Source organism: Neoarius graeffei, chromosome 4 (genome assembly GCF_027579695.1).
Source record: "Neoarius graeffei isolate fNeoGra1 chromosome 4, fNeoGra1.pri, whole genome shotgun sequence".
Lineage (NCBI taxonomy): Eukaryota > Metazoa > Chordata > Actinopteri > Siluriformes > Ariidae > Neoarius > Neoarius graeffei.
This window is the reverse complement of record NC_083572.1, coordinates 101,482,391-101,502,610: the sequence shown is the minus strand read 5'-3', so window position 1 is coordinate 101,502,610 and position 20,220 is coordinate 101,482,391. Positions and strand designations below refer to the sequence as shown.

Here is a 20,220-nt window from a genome sequence, read left to right as displayed (position 1 = left end):
CCAACTACTACGAATAAATCGTATTTATTACGATTTGTCGTTTTGATTACAAAAATACGAATTTACTACAATAAAATACGATTTTGCCAATTTTCATGGGTCATTTTTAAAGTCTATCACCGGTGGGATTCGTATTTGAATCCGTTGTCTTTCAAACTGTCTCTGTGCGTATAGGCCAACGCTCTGACCAATCAGCGCAACAGTGACTGTGACGTAGTCAGAGCGACAGAAAGCAGTGGGGGAGGGTAAACCATAGACATATAAACATAGACGCCGCATTCTGCGTAGAATCATACGTCATCCTCGCCGCCATATTGGATGTGGCAAAGTGGAGATTCTTCAACCGTCTCTGGTATAGCGTCTAGACAGTAGCCAAGAATAAAGATGCCTCATTCATGTGCTGCGTTTAACTGTACCAACAGGTTTACCGTCCAAACGAGATCACATGGGATTACCTTTCACAGGTGAGACTGAAAAAATACTTTTCAATACTGTTCCTTCAGTCTTCAGTTTCCCAGCTCATCTACACCGGGTAGGTGTATAGTTATAAGCAATGAGAATTAGATAATACAGTGCCACACTATGATGAACGTTTTTGAACGTATGATGAATGTTTTTAACCTTTCTGAATGTGAAGGAATCAGTGATGTATTTTGTTTTGGTATGACGTTAGAACCTGGCCGAACTCAGTTTGGCGGTCATTCAGCTCACTTTATTCAACGAGAGTAGGTCTGTGTGGTGACTTAATAACTAAAACAGTAAATTTTTATTTTCATTCACTATTTTTAGTTTTTCCACTATTTCCATCATTTATCATATTCAGTCTTGTAGATTGGTTATTGTGGCCTCAGGTTTTGGTAGCTTGCTACGGTATGCTGACTGATTAGCTTACCTGAGCTATCTATCGCGTATCTGTCGCTAGTTTGCAGTGTACAGGGTATTTCGCACACTGTTTATAACAATCACATTAAAAGTTATGTGTGTTGTTTTGATGTCTGTTTGTTTCCCAAATATATACATGTGTGTCTTAATGGGTGAATAAAAGGCATCGAGTTAAATATTATTGTAGAAAGGGGCTTTATGAAGTTCAGTCCATTTACTTGCATTGGTTTACGGGGAAGATTTGCCACATCCAATATGGCGGACACTCTGACGTATCCCAGCAACGGGGCCACCAGCTCAATGTGGCGTCTATGTTTATATGTCTATGGGGTAAACAAATAGCATGTGGAGAGGGACACCATTGGAGCGTCGAGTGTTTTGGTGAAGATTCAGTGATCATGGAATGAGCGGAGAGCCTCTTCCTGCTCATGTTTCAATGAAAACTCCTAATTCTTCTAAAACTGATTCCAAAGCGGAGTCAAACGAGTGCTGTTCAATAGCGCTTTCTCCAGCGTCGCGCAGCCTTGTCGTCACTCCTGCAAAAGCTCGCCCAAAGAATCCAAACAAAAACCTTGCGTTGTGATTGGCGGGCACGATTTGATGCCCGGGGTGTGTTGTTGATTCTGTTCTGTTTGATTTGTAGTCATGTGAAGAAGCAAGTTGAAATTAACACTTTTTTGAGCTGTTTCACTTTGTGCCAAGCATGTTTTGAGACATTTTTATGTTTGGTGTTGATTACAAGAGGTTCCTTTTATGTTTGATCTGTGCCAAATTGCTTTGATGTATGTATTCTAGTTCCAGGTAAATTTGTTTCCATTGTTGAAAAGAACTTTGCAAATTAATGTAAGATGATAGTTTAGTTTGTAGAATAAATTTTGTCAAACTATTTTGTTTTGGTGTGATTTTTCAGGGTAGTTTTGCTAGAAAGCTTTGGTGGCGGGGGGGGTGGCCCCCCCGACCCCCCACCAAGACTCAGTACCCAACCTTGTATTACTATTTACAATTTCGGAATGTTGGCAGCTATGCAAATCATTCAGTGATCATTTTAATAGTGTAATTTCATCCGAACTAGGCCTAACGGTCGATTTAGAACTACAAAAAGTCCGTGTGTCGGACATTTTAAGTACCTTTGTAAAAGTTTTGCAAATGTTGCAGTCAGCATTTAAAATGCTAACTTAAAGTTTTTGTACAAGTTTCAGTTGATTAAACGGTCATATTTTATTAAATGTGTCTGCTTTTGTAATAAAAAAAGGACTGAAATAAAAAGCAAACACAGCATTGCAATTTCTTATCCATCCATATATAATAAAAATAAAAAAAAATCCCTCCCTCCCGACTGAAAATTTTTTTGCTCACCCAGTGGACAGGAAACGGATTTTTTTTTAAGGATGGCCTTAAAACAACACTATAAAAAGTAGTAAAAATCTTGAACACAGAACTTAAGCTACAAGAAAGTTACAATATTAATTTCAAATAGAAATTACACACATATTAAACCTAAGCGTACAGTGAATCCACACCACAATATGATTGATACAACAATCTCCAATGCTTACTAAACACAGGCCACAAATATTCTGTACATAATGGCCATTTCACACGAATTTACAATCTATTTGCAATGTAAGAAGTGTTCATTTCTTATAAAAGAAATGCAACATTAAACCTGACGGCTTGCATCCACTCACGACACTGTCGGAAGACGACGCGCTGTTGCTCTCTTGCGGTGACTTGCTACAGCGGCAGCACTGTCCTCACTCGCTGTTATGGCGTGAGTCCGACCTTGCTGTTCTTCAAGTGGAGCCGACAAAACCGTCATCTTGAATGACGACCAGAGCAGCAAAGTAGTTGTGGGTGGTATTGTGCGAGGTCTTCAAGCTGCGACGCTGGGGGTCTCTTCCATCTTAACATGGCCTGTGGCTGCGACGAGTCAGAGCTTGCATTCACGTGTCCTGCTCGGCGCGGGGTTCCCTCTCTGGCCTCGCTGCGCTGCGCACGTGTACCGTTTCACCGGCCTCGCTGTAGGCTCCCACGTTTTCACTATAGACTCTTCAGTCACATGACCTTCGTAAACGCGACCGCCATTTTGGACATGTAGTGGACTTCGGCTCGAATCGGTTTGAATGCGAGGAAGGCGACAAACAAAAAACATAAAAGAAATTATTATGATCCGGCAGCTATTTACACCGGATCCAGCGTAAATAGCTGCCGGAGCCAACGTCCGAGGTTCCGGAGCGCGCTCAGGGCTTAATTTGAGGGGGAGCAAGCCGGAGCGCGCTCCGGAACCTCGGACGTTGGCTCCGGCAGCTATTTACACTGGATCCGGTGTAAATAGCTGCCGGATCATAATTACAGTAAACTAGTAAATACAGTAAAGGAAAAACTTGAGACTGAAAGGTTTTTACAGTCATCCAAATGACTGAACGTAAACATTGCTACAGTAACATACTAGCTACTATGTTGTTGACATTAGCTAGTCAACAATAGCTACTACAGAAGAGCAAAGAGGTTACAATGGGTTATTTTAACCTATTTGGTTACACACTCGCCGCCACAGAATGTTAACAGCAATGTAATGCCTTTTCTGGCTAATTTTATTCGTCTTACCTCCAACAAAGTGGTCACTACACAAGCGTTGGTATGCCGAGGGCTGCCAATCTTTCCTGTTAATGGCCACTATCCATCTTCTCTGTCGGGATCCGATAAAATGATAAACCTTGCCTTGTTTGTTGATGGTTACTACATCCAGGTGCACAACAATATAGTGGCATGATGGAAGTCTTGCTGAAAGTAAAAACTTTCTTTGCTGCCGTTCCTCAATGTTGGCTGTGGTAAACTACTGGTAGTACATGTCCAAAATGGCGGCCACGTTTGTCGTGACGTCATGTGAAAAGGGTCTATAGCTGACTCCCAACCTTTTTCTTCAGGTTAGATAAAAGTGCCACGCTCCGACTGATGATTCAAGTGTTTTATTACAACGAGCAAACGCTGAAACCACCGTGAAAACTGAAAGAAATACACGGTGGCAAATACACATCAGTAAAACCATCATGAAATGTTTCACTTAATACCCATAATATTAATGCCTTCAGGAAATATGACACAAATATGTCAATAAACATACCGTGTACGCCTTCAACCCGAAGTTTAGGAGTGGCTAGCAGTCTTTGTCTCCATATTGCACAGTCTCTCATACATCTTCATCATACCGCTCGAGCACACTGAACATGTGAAGAAACGAAACTCACGCCTCTCCCCATAGCATCACATGACCAAATGACGTGCTCACATGACGTGATTGATTGAACAATTTTCAGATTAAGTATGCAAATAAGTATGAGCAAAAACAAACATTGAATATTAAATATGAAACAAATAATACACAAAAATACTAATATTAAGCGTTAGCTACAAATCATTTTAGATATGTTATTTTATATTGAAAAATTAGCTGTCTCGGAGAGGACATTTTTTTGACACAATTACATACTAATTTGATCAAAATAGTCTGAAAACTTACTGGCATTCAACATTAAAACTTAACTATGTTTCCAATAATATGGAACCAAGTATTTGTTTTATGGTATAAAGAATGATTTAAGTGCATCCCTTTTGGAGCTACCTGTGGTCAAAAAAGCACTTTTTCTAAATGACACGAGTAATTTTGCTAAATATGACATATATTGCCATACATTCACCAATAATAACGTTATCACCACATTTTTTTTGCATGGTAAATAGAGCTATCACAGGGCTACAATAAACAACCAAGTTTATTTAGTCAAGCCTTTTGATATTGAAGATAATAAGTGTTAAATGTGATTTTTAGCTTGCGTACCCTGATTGTAAAACAACCCGTAGCTAATTTAGCAGTATAGCATTGTCCTTGTCTGCTGATTTTTCTGAGAGAAAACATTAGTGAAGTTTGTTAGTTTAGTATCTTTATACCATGTATTTTCTGCATTATTACAAGAAGATGAAATGGTGTGAAAAAATTATTGAATCCTTATAAAACGCTAAAACAGATTAATTAAATAGAGATGATACACGAAACATAATGCTTCTTATTATACAGACATGAGTGTTTTACTGGGAATTTTCATATGAACTACTCTGGGAACTGAGGAACATCTTTTCCATATCTTCACAAGTGAGGCTATTGATGACATCACTTCCGATGTTTTCTCGCCCTCAAAATTAAAGGAGAACTGAAAGCAAATTTTTTAAATCAAAATTCGATTTATCCATCGACACGTCCATTATCTATTGCTGCTTAACCTGTCCTACAGGGTCGCAGACAAGCTGGAGCCTATCTCAGCTGACTATGGGCGAGAAGCAGGGTACACCCTGGACAAGTCGCCAGGTCATCGCAGGGCTGACACATAGACACAGACAACCATTCACACCTACGGTCAATTTTGAGCCACCAATTAGCATAACCTGCATGCCTTTGGACTGTGGGGGAAACCGGAGCACCCGGAGGAAACCTACGCAGACATGGGGAGAACATGCAAACTCCACACAGAAAGGCCCTCATCAGCCGCTGGGCTCGAACCCAGGACCTTCTTGCTGTGAGGCGACAGCGCTAACCACTACACCACTGTGCTGCCCTTCTATTTTTATCTCCTTTTATTAAATATGAGTGTTTTTTTGACAGCTATTTTGTCAAGTTTGTTTGTATAGCGCTTTTAACAATAGACATTGTCCCAAAGCAGCTTTACAGAATCTGAATGACCGAAGACATGAGCCAGTTTTATCCCTAATCTATCCCCAATGAGCAAGCCTGTGGCGATGGTGGCAAGGAAAAACTCCCTCAGACAACATGAAGAAACCTCGAGAGGAACCAGACTCAAAAGGGAACCCATCCTCATTTGGGTAACAACAGACAACATGACTATAACATTAACAGTTTTAACATGAAGTCAGTTTCGTTGATGATATAAACTCTTCATTGATGGAAACTTGAGTGCACAACTGTTCATGACAACTGCAGTCCTAAAGTTAGCAAGGCAACTGTAGTCCTCAGCCATAAAAGTATTACTGTAAGTGTCCAGAGCGTTGTCCAAGTGTGACTTTCAACTGACCCTATCGGACCGTCCTCCACAGGAGCGATGTGATGAGACTCCAACCAGACGTAGGGCATCAGGATGGGTTAGGCAGGTCCGAGGAGCAGAAGAGGTCAGAATCTCGATCTCAGGATTGACATGTAACTCAGAGGGACAGATTTGGGGGGAGAAAACACAGGTTGTTAGGTATACCCAATGTCACCTGAATAAGTAGGTACAGTATACATTTTGCGCTGAGTACAAGCAGGGACTCCGGCAAAACTAACTATGACAGCATAACTAAAAGGAGAGAGCCAGAAGGTAACACAGGCATGAGGGAGCCCCGGGACATAAAGCAGCCAGCCACTACACTGACAACAAACTGGAGTGAGCAAGCGAGTGGGGACTGACAGCATCCATACATCCCAGTTTACCAAAACGCTGTATGTCTGAGGACCCTCCAGATCTACACCTTTACTTCATAAACACCATTAACAAAAGGCTTGACTAAACAGATATGTTTTCAGCCTAGACTTAAATGCTGAGACTGTGATCCCCGAATACTACTTGGAAGGCTGTTCCATAACTGTTGGGCTTTGTAAGAAAAAGCTCTGCCCCCTGATGTAGCCTTCACTATACGAGGTACCAGCAGATAGCCTGCACCTTTTGATCTAAGTAGGCGTGGTGGGTCATAAAGGACCAGAAGTTCGCTCAGGTACTGTGGTGCGAAACCATTCAGTGCTTTAAAGGTCAATAGTAGTACTTTATAATCAATACGGAATTTGATTGGGAGCCAATGCAGTGTGGATAAGACAGGGGTGATGTGGTCATATTTTCTAGTTCTAGTAAGGACTCTTGCTGCTGCATTTTGAACTAACTGGAGCTTGTTTATACAGTTATTGGAACATCCAGACAGTAAGGCATTACAGTAATCCAACCTGGAGGTAACGAAAGCATGAACTAGTATTTCTGCGTCGTGTAGTGACATTAAATTTCTTATCTTATCAATATTTCTGAGATGAAAGAAAGCTATCCGGGTAATGTTAACGATGTGAGTTTCGAATGAAAGACTGGAGTCAATAATCACTCCAAGGTCTTTTACTGCTGCATGTGAAGAAACAGAAAGGCCATCCAGAGTTACTGTGTAATCAGAAAACTCACTTCTAGCTGCATGTGGTCCTAGTACAAGTATTTCAGTCTTGTCAGAGTTAAGCAGAAGGAAGTTAATAAGCATCCAGTGTCTAATGTCCTTCACACATTCCTCAGTTCTATTAAGCTGGTGTCTCTCATCTGGTTTTGCAGAAATGTACAACTGTGTGTCATCAACATAAGTGGAAACTAATACAATGTTTATCACTAAAGTAAATATATGTGTTGGGAAAGTCAGACTACTATTTATTTGGGTTTAATGGCAGATTAGGCACCTTTTGGTGCATTACTGCCACCTACAGTATATAATCATTCAGTTTGTGGGTCCGATTCTGTTTATATTCTGGCATACGTGCCAGAAGATATTCAAAATTTAAGATGGCAGGGTGTCACATCAGCATCCATTAAATATAAAAGAGAGGGCAGTGAGAAAGTGATAACACCAGCTTTTGAATATTCATGAGTATACTTCTTTCTTCATTATAATTCTTACAACTAATTAATACATGATATACAGTTTCAGGGAACCGACTTTTCTCACTTAAAACGTCTAGATGTTTACTTTTTCAATAAAGGTAATGATTCAGCCTACAATCTTAGATGAATCAACATGGCTTGCTGAAATCTGTTCCTGGATTGAATATTTGTCGTCTTAACTGATGTTTGTATAGAAAAAAGATGTCTACCTTTAGAATCTCTTTCCCACTGTTTGTCACAATTGTAAAATACCCTCTATTAGCTTACTTCTTAACTCTGTTCTGCCATAACTAACACTAATTTAGGCTTTTTTTTTTAAGATTCTTTGGCAATCCTATCCACTACTTCACTATCCATTATGCCTTTGTGAGTTGGGATCCATAAAAAATTAACCTTAGATCCTAAGCATTTGAGATGATACAAATTTAAAAACAGCTCAGTTATAAGCTCTGGTCTCACATTAAATGTTTAATGCAGAACTGAAGAAGAATCTGAGCATATAACTATATTTTAAAGACTTGTCTCCTTTGCCTGTTGAAGTACACATTAAATGGCTACTGTTTCTAGTGTAAACACAGAGAGACCATCTATTACTAAATCAAAACTCTAGCTGATAAAAAAAAAAGCTAGTTTTACTGGACAGAGGATCGTTAGAGCCATCTGTATAATTCTGAAAAACAGAACTCCAAACAGATTGAAGGTGATTCATAAGAGAAGCCTGCATTTTTATCATGAATACCATTAACTGGATTGAAATCTACATCTACAAAAAGAAGGAGCCATTCAGGAACTGAAGCCCAGCTTGAGCAGGGATAGTACTGAGTAACTTAAAATCTTTAGCCTATTTTAAACATTGTCTTTAGCCTGTTTTAAACATTGCACTCCTTTATGTTCTGTTTTCTATTGAATTAATAGCATTCAGACAATAGTACTGGTGGCACAAACACTGGTTCTCTGTTCCAAAAGTTTAATGAAAGCTAAATACGTCCCACTCTTCGAGGGCCCCCCATTTCTACAAGCAATGCAAGAATGGACGTAGAACTCAAAGCACCACTACAACAGTGCATGTGCTTGTACTACATCAAGTCTTTTTTAAAGTCAAATCAAACCCAAAAAAATAAAAGCTGTGAGAGTCAACCACGGCGAGTGCCCTGATGTGCCCCGGCACATTTAAATGAAAAATAAAAATTTCTAACCACAATTTGTCCATTTAAAAAGTTATGATATTGCTAAAAATAGGCTTACCTGGGTGCAGCCATTTGCGATGAAACCAGATACAGTTTGAGAGCTTAAACTGGCTGAGAGGTTTCCCAAAGGAATCCCGAGCCAGTTTGGTTATATTAACTATAGATGAATGACATTTCTTGACGCAGTGCCTTCCAAGGGATCGGGTGTCATGGGTGTTCAGCTTAGGCTTGTGCCCTTGCTTTTTATGCATCAAAATTCCCCATATTCCTTGAATCATTTAATGATATTACACACCATAGAGGGTGAAATATCAAAATCCCTTCAGATCTTTCTTTGAGGAACATTTTGTTTTTAAATGTTTCAATAACTTTTTTTCATGCATTTGTTGACAAACTGGAGATCCTCAGCCCAGCTTTGCTCCTCAAAGACTAGGCCAGTCCTGGATACTGATTTTGTATCATATCATGATTACAGTGACTTGTTGACATCACCTGTTTCATTTCACATAATTATTTAATTGTCTTACCTCATTACTAACCCTAAATTTCCCCATCCCATCTTTTTTTGGAATGTTGATGCAGGCCTGAAATGCAGGAATGGATGTATATTAACAAATGAAATGAAGTTGACCAGAAAAAAAAAACCTGAAATATCTTGGGTTCATTCTGTCTGCAATGTAATACAAGTCAATGTCAATTTTGAAATCACTGCTTTTTAAAAAAAAAAAAAAAAATGTTTTGACTGTAGGTCAAAAGTTTGGGCACCTACTCATTCATAGGTTTTTCTTTATTTTGAATATTTTCTTCATTGTAGATCAATACAGAAGACATCAAATCTATGAAATAACCCATGGAATTATTTGGTGAACAAAGTCTCGTCTTGTCTCGTCTTCTTCCGCTTTATCTGGGGCCGGGTCGTGGAGGCAGCAGTCTAAGCATGGAAGCCCAAACTTCCCTTTCCCCAGACACCTCGGCCAGCTCCTCGGGAAGAACACCAAGGCATTCCCAGGCCAGCTGAGAGACATAGTCCCTCCAGCGTGTCCTGGGTCTTCCCCGGGGCCTCCTCCCGGGGGGACATGCCTGGAACACCTCCCCAGGGAGGTGTCCAGGAGGCATCTGAAAAAGATGCCCAAGCCACCTCAGCTGATTCCTCTTGATGTGGAGGAGCAGTGGCTCTACTCCAAGCTCCTTCCGAGTGACTGTGCTTCTCACCCTATCTCTAAGGGAGCGCCCAGCCACCCTGTGAAGGAAACTCATTTTGGCCGCTTGTATCTGCGATCTTGTTCTTTTGGTCATTACCCAAAGCTCATGACCATAGGTGAGAGTCGGAACGTAGCTCGACCGGTAAATTGAGAGATTCGCCTTTTGGCTCAGCTCCTTCTTCACCACGACGGACCAGTAAAGCGACCACATCACTGCGGAGGCTGCACCGATCCGCCTGTCGATCTCATGCTCCATCCTTCCCTCACTCGTGAACAAGATCCCGAGATACTTAAACTCCTCCACTTGAGGCAGGACTTCTCCACCAACCTGGAGAGGGCAAGCCACTCTTTTCTGGTCGAGAACCATGGCCTTGGACTTGGAGGTGCTGATTCTCATCCCAGCCGCTTCACACTCGACTGCAAACCGCCCCAGTGCATGCTGAAGGTCCTGGTTTGAAGAAGCCAACAGGACAACATCATCTGCAAAAAGCAGAGATGAAATCCTGTGGTTCCCCAACAGGATTCCTTCCGGCCCCTGGCTGCGCCTAGAAATTCTGTCCATAAAAATTATGAACAGAACCGGTGACAAAGGGCAGCCCTGCCGGAGTCCAACATGCACTGGGAACAAGTCTGACTTACTTCCGGCAATGCGAACCAGACTCCTGCTCCGTTCGTACAGGGACCGGACAGCCCTTAGCATAGAGCCCCGGACCCCATACTCCCGAAGCACCCCCCACAGAATACCACAAGGGACATGGTCGAATGCCTTCTCCAGATCCACAAAGCACATGTGGACTGGTTGGGCAAACTCCCATGAACCCTCGAGCACCCTATGAAGGGTATAGAGCTGGTCCAGTGATCCGCGACCAGGATGAAAACCGCATTGTTCCTCCTGGATCCGAGGTTCAACTATTGGTCGAATTCTCCTCTCCAGTACCCTGGAGTAAACCTTCCCTGGGAGGCTGAGAAGTGTGATTCCCCTATAATTGGAGCACAGTCTCCGGTCCTCTTTCTTAAAAAGAGGGACCACCACCCCAGTCTGCCACTCCAGAGGCACTGTCCCCGACCGCCACACGATATTGCAGAGGCATGTCAACCAAGACAGCCCCACAACATCCAGAGACTTGAGATACTCAGGGTGGATCTCATCCATCCCCAGTGCCTTGCCACCGAGGAGCTTGCAAACCACCTCAGTGACTTCAGCTTGGGTAATGGAGGAGTCCACCTCTGAGTCATCAGCCTCAGTCTCCTCAATGGAAGACATGACGGTGGGATTGAGGAGATCCTCAGAGTATTCCTTCCACCGCCCGACAATGTCCCCAGTCGAGGTCAACAGCTCCCCACCCGCACTGTAAACAGTGTTGGCAGAGTACTGCTTCCCCCTCCTGAGGCGCCGGGCGGTTTGCCAGAATTTCTTCGAGGCCGACCGATAGTCCTTCTCCATGGCCTCCCCGAACTCTTCCCGGTTCCAAGTTTTTGCCTCTGCAACTGCCCGAGCTGCGGCACGCCTGGCCTGCCAATACCCGTCAGCTGCCTCAGGAGTCCCGGAGGTCAACATGGCCCGATAGGACTCCTTCTTCAGCTTGACGGCATCCCTTACTTCCGGCGTCCACCACCGGGTTCAGGGATTGCCGCCACGACAGGCACCGGAGACCTTGCGGCCACAGCTCCGAACAGCAGCGTCCACAATGGAGGTAGAGAACATGGTCCACTCAGACTCAATGTCCCCCGCCTCCCTCGGAAGCTGGGAAAAGCTCTCCTGGAGGTGGGAGTTAAAGACCCCTCCCCCAACAGAGTGCTCTGCCAGACGTTCCCAGCAGACCCTCACCATATGTTTGGGCCTGCCAGGTCTGTCCAGCTTCCTCCTCTGCCAGCGGATCCAACTAGCCACCAGGTGGTGATCAGTTGACAGCTCAGCCCCTCTCTTCACCCGAGTGTCCAAGACATAGGGCCGGAGATCAGATGAAATGACAACAAAGTCTATCATCGACCTCCGACCTAAGGTGTCCTGGTGCCACGTGCACTTATGGACACCCCTATGCTCGAACATGGTGTTTGTTATGGACAAACCGTGACTAGCACAGAAGTCCAATAACAAAACACCACTCGGGTTCAGATCGGGGAGGCCGTTCCTCCCAACCACGCCCCTCCAGGTGTCACTGTCGTCGCCCACGTGAGCATTGAAATCCCCCAGTAGCACAATGGAGTCCCCAGTCTGAGCACCCCTCAGTACCTCTCCCAGGGACTCCAAAAAGGCTGGATACTCTATACTGCTATTCGGCCCGTAGGCACAAACAACAGCAGGAGCCCTCTCCCCAATCCGAAGGCGCAGAGAGGTGACCCTCTCGTTCACTGGGGTAAACTCCAACACATGGCGGCTGAGCTGGGGAGCTATAAGCAAGCCCACACCAGCCCGCCGCTGCTCACCATGGGCGACTCCAGAGAAGTGGAGAGTCCAGCCCCTCTCAAGGAGCTGGGTTCCAGAGCCCAAGTTGTGCGTGGAGGTGAGCCCAACTATCTCTAGCCAGTACCTCTTAACCTCCCGCACAAGCTCAGGCTCTTTCCCCCCCAGCGAAGTGACATTCCATGTCCCAACAGCTAGCCGGTGTGTCCGGGGATCAGGTCGTCGAGGCCCCTGCCTTCGACTGCCGCCCAATCCACAAAAAGTGAACAAAAAGTGTTTTTTTAAAAAAAAAACGCTTTCATGTTTTAAGGCTCTTTAAAGAAAATCTCATGGGATGTGGCCATACGCTACAGTCAGATCCACATAGACTGCTATTAGAGGTCCTCCATATTTCTCGATCAGTCTTTACAATAAATATTCCGTCTGATGTCGACCGATTTTGCCAGAACCCATACTGTACTTCACTCATATGATCTTAATGTGCAATTTTAAATCAATTAATGATAATTTTTGCAAGAATCTGACTCGTGTTTGCTCCTATAGATTTTCCTGCAATAGTTTGCATCTATGTTCTTCAGTCCCTTTTTGAACAAACAAGTGATGTTAGCATGAAGCCATGAGGTTGGGACCACAACACATGTCCAAATCAATGTCAATGAGTAAGGATTGCACCAAACAAGACCTTCCTCTCATTGTACTTCAACCCTTCAGTTTTCCACTCGTCAGTCCCGGCACTTTTATTGTTCTTAAAGTTCTTGAGGCCTCTTTGCCTTTTGTTCATCTGGGAAGTCCTTGTTGATCTATACCATGTCATCTCTCGGATGTGGGTATTCATCAGGGTTCTCAAGTTCAGGAGGTAGTGCTAGTTTTTATAGCTAAGCAAGTCTCCAATCTGTTGTTGCAACATTACATCTTCCCATGGTTCTTTCTTCTTAATCGGGTTGGTCTTTGGGCAAACTTCAACACAACTCCTTATGGTTGTTACTATCTGTTCATCCAATTTATTCACTTCATTGATTTTCTAATCCTTGAAATGCACTATCCAATTTTTCCTTCAGTCTTGTTTGGCTTTCTGGGCTGTCCCGTAGGGCCTGGACATCAGGTGTTGGTTTTACTTCACCTGTAGGTGCCCTATTGAGTTGGTGTCGTAACTCTCACTTTGTGTTGGGAAATTTCACATTCATCATTAGCAAACGGTGCTCTGTATCAAACAAACAGGATGGTCCAATGAACACCTGGCAAGAGCGGATGAATTTGGAGGAATTTCGCATTGCTGACATCAAATTTAAAATATATAATATTTTTTCAGAAAACAATTTCTTCATTTCAACATTTATGTTGTCTTTGTCCTGTTTTCAATGAAATATAGGATTTCCATGATTTGCCAAATCACATTGTTTTTATTTACGTTTTGAGACAGTGGCCCAAACTTTCTGGAATTGTGTGAGCGTGTGTGTGCGCCAAAACTTTCAAACTGTAATGCCCACTCGCACCTGATTTGTTATCCCATTGATTGAAAACACCTGACACTAATTTCACATTCAAATTAACTGCTGATCATAGTAGTTCACATAATTTTGTTTAATTGTCTCTCTATCTAATTTTAGGACTTGCATGATAATCTGGTTAGGTTTATAGACCATAAGGTGAACCCCGTTTTCGTTTCAGGTCGCTCCGACGTCTCTGAACCACATGCTCTTTAGCTGATAAAAAGGACCAAGTTATGTTACACTTATAGCAAAATTTCCGCGTCACAGAATCGCGCTCGTTTTTTAAATCGAGACATTTTCTGAAGAACTTTTCCTCAGAGCGGAATGCAATTTTGACGTCACGAGACACCACGTGACCGCGCTAAACCAATTGCGTAGCCAATTTATGACAACAAACTGGAAAAATGACAGCCTGCTTGTTGCTGTCAAATGTAACCAACATAAAGGAATCTCCCAAAATATCCTTCTAAAGTGGGCCAAATTGATTCTTAACAGTGCTTTATTTATAGCACGAAGAACATTGATGCAAGTGGATGATAAAGGTAGACATTTCATGTTGTCATTTTGATCAATAAATGGAAATGATTCTAATTATCAATGATCATTCTTGTATTTCTAAAGTGGGCCAAATGAATTCTAAATAGTGCTTTATTTATAGCATGAAGAACAATGATGCAAGTGACCTTTCATGTTGTCATTTTGATCAATAAATGGAAACAATTTAATTATCAGTGATAACCATTCATGTATTTCTAAAGTGGGCTAAATGGATTCCAAACAGTGCTTTATTTATAGCACAAAGAACAATGATGCAAGTGGGTGATAAGGTAGACCTTTTCATGTTGTCATTTTTATCAATAAATGGAAATAATTCTAAGTATCAATGATAAGGAACATTCAGGTATTCATTTGTTCATTTATTCACTCACAACTATATACAACACATAAAAACAATCATAACAAGTATACATTGACTGGCATAAACTTATATACATATGTAAATAAACATCATAATAAAATGAATGATAATGATATCAATGGAATAGAATCGAGGTAAAAACCACATGACATGCTATTGGAACACAAGCTGAGGAAAATCACAGGTGAGTCTCCTCTTCAATGTATCCTGTCTGTAACACAACAAATCAACAACAATAAAGAGTCATATGAGTACCAGCAAAGGGGGGGCTTCATGTTGTGGCTGATATAGCCACTTTCACAAATCAACACAGAGAGTGAATAAAATATTACAGGCTGGAGTTTACTTGCTATGCAACAGATTTAATACCAAGTATTCCCAAGAGAAGCACATAACTAGCATCACACTATCAAGAAGACTGCTGTCTTCCTTATTGCAAAATAATTCATGTCTGTGCAGATGGCAAGCTGAGTGGTCGCACACATGTATGAAATTTGCCTTGGATGTGACAAATAATAAATTTCCTTGCAATTACCTGTAGCTTGAAGCATCAACACCTTCACTTGACTGCACCAGGTCAATAAAGGTCTTCCTCAGTTGGCTCATTCTCAGCACCTCTTGGTTGATCAGCAGCCTTTGACGGATTACCCTCTCACAGAACAACTTATAGCTGAGATCAAACGTTGGCTCAATCCTTAGAAAATAATATAGAAGAAGATATAAGTGTTGTGATTGTGTTCTCATACATAGAACACACATTGTACTGTATGTGTATTTATGTAAAGTTAATATATGACTTACTGTTCTTTCTATGCTCTGTCAGGATCACTCAAAAACCTTGTGTACTGTCGGTAGCAACTTTTGTGGTACTGCACCTCCGGAGCCACACAGTCTTTGTCCTTGACGTGAACGAGAATGCTATGGTCATCCTTTACTTCAGCAGCTTCCTGCAACTTGCCTTGTACAAAAGAAAAGAAAAAAGGATGGATAGATAGGCAGATAAACAGTCAGACTTCATTTTTTCTGGTGGACTGGTATTCAGTGGCATATTAACATCAAAGCACACAGACATACTATGACATCCATACAAACATACACACTATCCTATTAAAGTCAAAGTGTACTTTGTCAAAAATCTTTGCAACAGGCATTAAGACAGAAGGGGGGGGGGGGGGGGGGGCAGTCCTTAACTCAAACACTGCATTTTGGTCATTTATGGTATTGGAATATTATAGGCATGGGGAAGTTATGTATTGGAATATTATTTTACTCACACCCACACACATACACAACACATTATAGTTCACACACACACCAGCAAAAGTACAACCAATAGACATCTTTCCATATTCATACAGCCATCCATACATCTGTACATCAATGTACTGTATAAATCCACACATTACATTCAAATTAGACAAATGCAAGGAGATTGTGTGCAGTCAGTAGCAGTGTAGATACTCATTCAACTACACTCTCTCTCTCTCTCTCTCTGTGTGTGCTGGGGCATGGGGGATAGGATGCATTTGCATAGACTACCTACTGTGTAGTGGGGGATGAGGGTGAGATGCCTTTTAGCTTACCTGCGGTTAAAGTCTGTGTCTTTGACAAAGCTTCTTTTTGTCGTCTGCCAGCCTTGACGACATATTTGCAGGTTTTCTTGCATATTATACAGATGGCAGGAAGGACGGGGCCAGAGCTCGAGATGGGCAGGCTTGATCTGGAACGAAGTTTCCTTGTCGGAGTCGTGCCAGTCACTGTTGCAGGGATAGCCTCGCTGGTCTGGGGGTCTCATCTCCCCGCTCTTTCTCTCACACGAGATGGCTTTTTGCTCTTTCAATTTCGCGCTTGTCAATGAACCTCCGGTAACATGTGGGATGGAAAGCCGCGTCTTCGGGAATTTTATCAAAATCCAAGTCAAGACAGTGTTTGTAATTTTCGGATACGTCTCTGCACTCACCCCTCAACTCCAGCCACTGCCGAAGGCTGTTTCGGTAAGTATTCCACCGTATGCTGGTGAAATTCTGTTTTTTCATGCTTCACAGAAGATATGTGCATATAACAAGTCTTACGTGTCAAAGATTTAGTTTTTTCAACAGTTTCGGCCGAGTTTTCTTCTTCTTCGGTACTGCTGGATGATAGCACTGGTACTCCAGTGGCTGCTTCTGTTTACCAAACACAGCTGGGAGCTACCAGCTACGCGATTCGTCCAGTCTGATGACGTTTCAACCGTGGCACCTCTCGCGAGCCAAAGTGTTATTACGCCTGCCGAATATGTACATACGCTTTGGAGATACTAGTTCTTCATTAAATGTTGCGATTTAAGAAATGAGCGCGATTCTGTGATGCGAACTTTTTGTTGTAATCTTACCACAATTCATTCTTTTTTATGAACTGAAGCGTGTGCGGTTCGGAGAGGTCGGAGCGGGATCCCTTTTCGGAAGGACTTTTTGAGGTTCACCTTACGGCCTATTAGGTCATATTTATGCAGAAATGTAGAAAATGCTAAAGGTTTCACAAACTTTCAAGCACCACTGTAGATAATTAGTGGTAGCATAGGGATATGAGGTGTACTGTCAGTATATTCTAAATAGGGAAAAATAATGAAACGTTTTACAGTAATGTTCTCTCCAATCTTTGACTAACTGATCATCGGTTTGAAGTCACTGTGTTTAATTTTCATGCAAACAAGAAGTGTTCAGATAACTCAATGCAACTATACTAACCAAGTTCTTGAAGAGAATTATGATGAAAATTAAGTCTCGCATGGTCATCTTTCTTGTGAAGTTAATTTTATATGAAATTTTATGTGAAGTTAATTTTATATGAAAAGCATACCAAGCTAATTGTTTCTTTTTTTCTGATCAAGGAATAAATGTCTAATTGCAAGTCATCTTCTGTTTGTAATTCTGCAAACATGCCAAGAGAACCCACTATGATGAATTCAGAAGAGATTGACCATGAGAATTCGATACCTACAAGAAGCTCCAGTGGTCAGCCAACTTCATCTGGTATTCCCTACACTTGCAAACAAAGACAAAAAACAATTTACCACTGCTCAGAGTGTGGGAAAAGTTGTAAACATAGAAGTGCTCTCCAAATACATCAGCGCATTCACACAGGAGAGAAGCCTTATTACTGCACAGAGTGTGGAATGAGATTTACGCACGAAGCTAATTGCCGAAGACATCAGCGTATTCATTCAGGAGAAAAGCCACATCACTGCTCACAGTGTGGAAAAAGCTTTAGGGATACAGGGAACCTCAAAACACATCAGCGCATCCACACAGGAGAGAAGCCATATTGCTGTTCAGACTGCGGGAAGAGTTTTACTGATCGTGGAAAGCTTGTAAAACACCAGCGCATCCACACAGGAGAAAAGCCCTATTACTGCACAGAGTGTGGAATGAGTTTTACGCAAGAGGGTAATCTCCAAAGACATCAGCGTGTTCATTCAGGAGAAAAGCCGTATCTCTGCTCACAATGTGGAAAAAGCTTTAGGGAAAGACGAACTCTCAAAATACATCAGCGCATTCACACAGGAGAGAAGCCGTATCACTGCTCACAGTGTGGAAAAAGCTTTAGGGATGCAGGAAGCCTCAAAACACACCAGCGTATTCATACAGGAGAGAAGCCGTATCACTGCTCAGACTGTGGGAAGAGTTTTGCTGAGAGAGGAAATCTTGTAAAACACCAGCGCATCCACACAGGAGAGAAGCCCTATCACTGTTCAGACTGTGGGAAGAGTTTTACTGATAGTGGAATCTTCGTGAAACACCAGCGTATTCACACAGGAGAGAAGCCCTATTACTGCACTGAGTGCGAAATGAGTTTTACACAGGAAGCGAATCTCCGAAGGCATTGGCGTGTTCATTCAGGAGAAAAGATGTATCTCTGCTCACAGTGTGGAATAAGCTTTAGGAATGGACGAACTCTTAAAGCACACCAGCGCATTCACACAGAAGAGAAGCTGTATCACTGCTCACAGTGTGGAAGAAGCTTTAGGGTTAAAGGAGCTCTTAAAAGACACCAGCGCATTCACACAGGAGAGAAGCCGTATCACTGCTCTCAGTGTGGAAAAAGCTTTCGGGATGCAGGAAGCCTCAAAACACACCAGCGTATTCATACAGGAGAGAAGCCATATCACTGCTCAGATTGCGGGAAGACTTTTACTGTTAGTGGAAATCTTGTAAAACACCAGCGCATCCACACAGGAGAGAAGCCCTATTACTGTTCAGACTGTGGAAAGAGTTTTACTGACAGCGGAACATTTGTGAAACACCAACGCATCCACACAGGAGAGAAGCCCTATTACTGCTCAGAGTGTGGAATGAGTTTTCAGCGAGACGATAATCTCCAAAGGCATTGGCGTGTTCATTCAGGAGAAAAGCCATATCTCTGCTCACAGTGTGGAAAAAGCTTTAGGGACAGAGGAGCTCTCAAAACACACCAGCGCATTCACACAGGAGAGAAGCCGTATCACTGCTCACAGTGTGGAAAAAGCTTTCGGGATACAGGAAGCCTCAAGACACACCAGCGTATTCATACAGGAGACAAGCCATATCACTGCTCAGACTGTGGGAAGAGTTTTACTGTTAGTGGAAATCTTGTAAAACACCAGCGCATTCACACAGGAGAGAAACCGTATTACTGCTCAAAGTGCGGGAAGAGTTTTATCAGTAGTGCAACCTGTATGAAACATCAGCGCATTCACACAGGAGAGAAGCCATGTTGCTGTTCGGACTGCGGGAAGAGTTTTACTGTATGGGGAAATCTTGTACAACATCAGCGTATTCACATAAGAAGAACCCCTATGACTGCACCGAGTGTGGAATGAGTTTTACACAAGAGACTAATCTCCAAAGGCATCATTGCGTTCGTTGTGGAGAAAAGCCATGTTGCTGCTCACATTGTGGACTGAGCTTCAATTATTCACGTGTATTTAAGAAACACAAGTGCATTATAGCACACCTGTCTATATGTAACACATGAATTTGCCAAGTCAAGAAATATTATTATTATTGTTGTTGTTGTTATCAGGGGTGTAACGATAAACTCCAGTCACAATTCATTTTGATTCACGATATTGCTTCATGATTTGATTCAAAGTGATTCAGTATATTTTGAAAAAAATATATAAAAATTGATTGAAAAGACAATTTTAATTTTGAATCAATGCAGAACAATTCATTTTTGTCTGTATAAAACTAAAGCAAAAATTGCTATGAATAAAGATTTAATATTTTAAACAAAATGTACTGCACTTTCACAATATCTTAAATTTATAAAGTCTTCCCAAAATTTTTTTGATTCTAACCAAGTAAAGTGATCTGCTGAAACACAGTATGAGCTCCACAGCATTGCCTGAGGCATCATTTTAACCAGAAATGGAGCTCTAAAGTTGACTAATATTGCCACCTATTACAAACCTGGCCTGAGTTTTCCAAAAGCATTGCAGCACAAAG

The 20,220-nt window shown here is 42.1% G+C and overlaps 1 protein-coding gene and 1 long non-coding RNA gene across 2 annotated transcripts in view; one reads left to right on the top strand and one right to left on the bottom strand.

Moving 5' to 3' along the window:
• Nucleotides 1–19,783, top strand: part of LOC132885407 (zinc finger protein 850-like) — a 39,042-nt gene extending 19,259 nt beyond the window's left edge. The window contains exon 2 of the mRNA XM_060920059.1: nucleotides 17,625–19,783. Within this exon, the coding sequence (XP_060776042.1) occupies nucleotides 17,631–19,592 (1,962 nt within the window). The 5' untranslated portion in view covers nucleotides 17,625–17,630 and the 3' untranslated portion in view covers nucleotides 19,593–19,783. The remainder of the gene's footprint in view (nucleotides 1–17,624) is intronic.
• On the bottom strand, nucleotides 14,885–17,106 carry LOC132885425 (uncharacterized). Its single transcript, XR_009654592.1, has 4 exons — nucleotides 16,339–17,106; nucleotides 15,557–15,713; nucleotides 15,291–15,449; nucleotides 14,885–14,966 (listed from the first exon to the last, which is right to left on the bottom strand). It is a non-coding gene; the product is annotated as an uncharacterized LOC132885425 (long non-coding RNA).
• Nucleotides 19,784–20,220: the final 437 nt, after the last annotated feature.